This window comes from Sinocyclocheilus anshuiensis, unplaced genomic scaffold, assembly GCF_001515605.1.
Source record: "Sinocyclocheilus anshuiensis isolate Anshui unplaced genomic scaffold, SAMN03320099.WGS_v1.1 scaffold1545, whole genome shotgun sequence".
Lineage (NCBI taxonomy): Eukaryota > Metazoa > Chordata > Actinopteri > Cypriniformes > Cyprinidae > Sinocyclocheilus > Sinocyclocheilus anshuiensis.
Window position 1 is genome coordinate 363,866 of NW_015539933.1, and position 3,345 is coordinate 367,210.

A 3,345-nucleotide genomic window follows, 5' to 3' on the forward strand; every position below is an offset into this window, starting at 1 on the left:
CAAGCCCCCTCGTCCCCCCCCCGTAGGCAAGCTAGTGCCCCTGCCGATCCCACGTTGACACTGGTCACACATTGGAATCGATTTTGTGACAGACTTACTCAACTCAGACGGCTGTACCTGCATCTTGGTAGTCGTAGATCGCTTCTCCAAAGCCTGTAAGCTAATACCCCTTAAGGGACTTCCAACCGCTCTCGAAACTGCAGAAAGTCTGTTCGCACACATCTTCAGAGACTTTGGAATCCCCGAGGACATAGTTTCTGACAGAGGACCACAGTTTATCTCCCACGTTTGGAGGGCATTCTTCCGGCTATTAGGGGTCACTGTGAACTTGTCCTCCGGTTACCATCCCCAGACGAGCGACCAGACTGAGCGGAAGATCCAGGAACTCGGATGTTACCTCCGGGCATACTGTCACGACGACCAACACAGCTGGAGCCGTTTCCTCCCTTGGGCCGAGGAGGCATAAGGCCTTCGCATGGTGTACTTCCACTCCCACTCCCACTTACCATCCAGGAGATAAAGTATGGCTGTCCACCCTGGATCTGCGCCTCCGTCTGCCCTGTAAGAAGCTGAGTCCCCGCTACATTGGTCCATTCCCGATACAGAGGCAGATCAACGAAGTAACCTATGAACTCCAACTCCCACCCAGGTACCGAATTCACCCCACGTTCCATGTTTCACTTCTTAAACCTCACTCTCCCTCTGCTCCAGGCCCCACCGAACCCGACGAACCTCCTCCTCCAGAAATCCTTGACCAACCATCCATCTACCTGGTCCGAGACATCCTGGACTCGCGGCGACGGGGTGGGCAGCTGGAGTACTTAGTCGACTGGGATGGTTATGGACCTGAGGAACGTTCCTGGGTGGCCAGGGACGACATTCTGGACCCTTTGTTGCTCGAGGACTTCCATCGCACCCGTCCTGATCGTCCGGCACCCAGAAGCCGTGGCCGCCCCCGTCGCTGCTTGAGGGCGATCAGGACAATCGTCAGGACAATCACCAGATCACAGTCACCTGAGTTCTGATCACCCGCACCGGCTGTCACCAATCAAGCCACACTACAAGTACACACACATCACAGTCACTCACCGTCCGGTCTACCGTTCACTCCTATGGACTGTTCTGGACTCTCTCAGCTGAACTCACCTAGAAAGACTTACCTTCTGTTTCTCCTGCGATCCTCCAACGACTCCTTGGAAACTGATCCGTGATCTCCAACGAACCTGCAAAAGATACAAACCATCAGTACTCCGATAAGAACCCCTGAGTCATGCACTGTGTCGATGCTCACCTGCATTTACCTCACCCATTCCATTCCTCTGCAAATCCTGTCAATAAACCATCTTGTTTTGCACTTAACTGTTGTTTCCGGCCTTGATTTGTGACATATATATATATATATATATATATATTACTTACGGCCGATGTCTGATAGCATAGATAACATTGTTGCTTCTCTAAGAAATATATAAATATACTATTATTTTTGGCAGAATATACAGGTCTTTTGAAAGGGTGTCAGTGGTAAAACATCTCTTTTTTTTCTGAAACTAACCAGCCAAACCTTGACCCACTGGACTGAATGAACTCTGCTCAAAACAAACAAAAACGGGGCTGTATTTCCCTAGCATTGGGCCAACACAGAATCTGTGAATTTTTTTTTACATTTTCTTAGCTTATTGTGGAAAAGAAAATCAGTGGAATTCTGCAGAATGGATTTAAATGTTAAAAGTTGCTGAGAGTACTACACTCATTTTGGTAACTGAAAGCATTATTAAATTATTAATGTTCGATAAATATTTAATGTCTGCTAAATATTAAATGATTTATTAAACAAACGTGCAAAACCCAGGGTGTACTGTAGACAACTTTTTGAATGATGGATGTTTGAATTCCTTGGAAGCCTGCAGAGGTTTCAGTTAAATTCTGCAGGGTCGGATTCTGTGAAGGTCTACTAATCAACAAAGACACAATGTTATGTGTATGCCCAGAAAGGTAGTAAGGACATTGTTAAAATAGTCCATGTGACGTCAGTGGTTCAACCTTAATTTTATGAAGCTACAAGAATACTTTTTGTGTGCAAAGAAAACAAAAATAATGACTATTCAACAATTTCTTCTCTTCTGTGTCAGTCTTCGACGCTAACTTGTGTCAGTCTTCAACTAACCCTTTAATCCCAACAAAAAATTAATAATTTTCAAAAGTTAAAAACATGTTAATCAGTAGATGTGTATTCAAGTCATTCCATGAATGATTAGCATTTTAAATGCATTTTTGAATAGCGTAATAGATTGAGACAAAACAAATGAGTGTCATGTCATTGACCTGTCTACCATACTTTGTGTTCCAGGTAACCCTCTGTTAATGAACTCCTCCATGCAGCCAGACCTGACCGTGTCACGGACCTACACCGGCCCCATCTGTTTCCCTGACTCCATGGAGAAGGAGCTCATCCCTGAACCTGCACTCTTCGACCCCCTTCCTGACCTCAAGGTCAAAGTTCACAGCTCCTTTATGGTCTCTCTGGGTGTGTCTGAGAGGGCAGAGTATCATGCAAAAGCGCCTTCCCAAACATTTCCTCGCGGTGTGGTGCAGGAGATCGGAGGTGGTGGAGGCACGCTGCGGGGGAGAGGGAAGAGCCAGCTGGCTCCCGTCCAGCCAGTGCTAGTCTCCAGTATGATGACTGGCAAGCGACCGCTCAGGACCAGCGGGGTGTTCGGGCATGGCGGAGGACGACTGGTGGTGCCCAATGCAGGTGTGTGTTTAATGCATGCTGTAGAAAGATTAAAGAAGTGAGAGAGAATCAAACACACTACATGAAAATAAAGCAAACTGTAGTTAAATAAAGAATAGTTTCAGTCTGCAGCCCATTCAAAGAAAATCTGATGCCTATTTAGAATGTTAGACATTTAGCATGTAAGAACTGGCTTTCAATTCAAATTAAATTGTTCATGTGCCGCAGGAAGTTGAATTCGATTTTTTACAATTTGGAATGACTGGAAGAGGATTGTAATCAAGGAATTGTAATTCACAAATCAATTGTTGAAGGTGTACTGGGATTTAAATAAATAAAATAAAATATATAAAATAAAAAATATAAAATATAATACGATTAGAAAAATGGTAGTTTATATATATTCTAAAATCTAAAATATATAAAAATGTAGTATATATATATATATGTATATATATTACTATCTCTTTTGAGCAATGTAATGCTCCCTTGCTAAATCAGTATTAATTGAATTCATTAATTTAGTTAATTAATTTAATACTATACTTAATATATTAATAAGTATTTTGTCTCTTTTGATCAACTTAATGCACCCTTGCTTCTTAATATAT

General features: G+C 43.3%; 1 protein-coding gene across 2 annotated transcripts in view; it reads left to right on the top strand.

Annotated features, from left to right (window-relative positions):
* The window catches only part of LOC107686907 (netrin receptor UNC5D-like), a 224,141-nt gene that overhangs the window by 198,683 nt on the left and 22,113 nt on the right, over nucleotides 1-3,345 (top strand). For both annotated transcript variants that reach the window (XM_016484053.1, XM_016484054.1), the window contains exon 10: nucleotides 2,351-2,755. In XM_016484053.1, coding sequence (XP_016339539.1) covers nucleotides 2,351-2,755 — 405 coding nt within the window. The remainder of the gene's footprint in view (nucleotides 1-2,350; nucleotides 2,756-3,345) is intronic.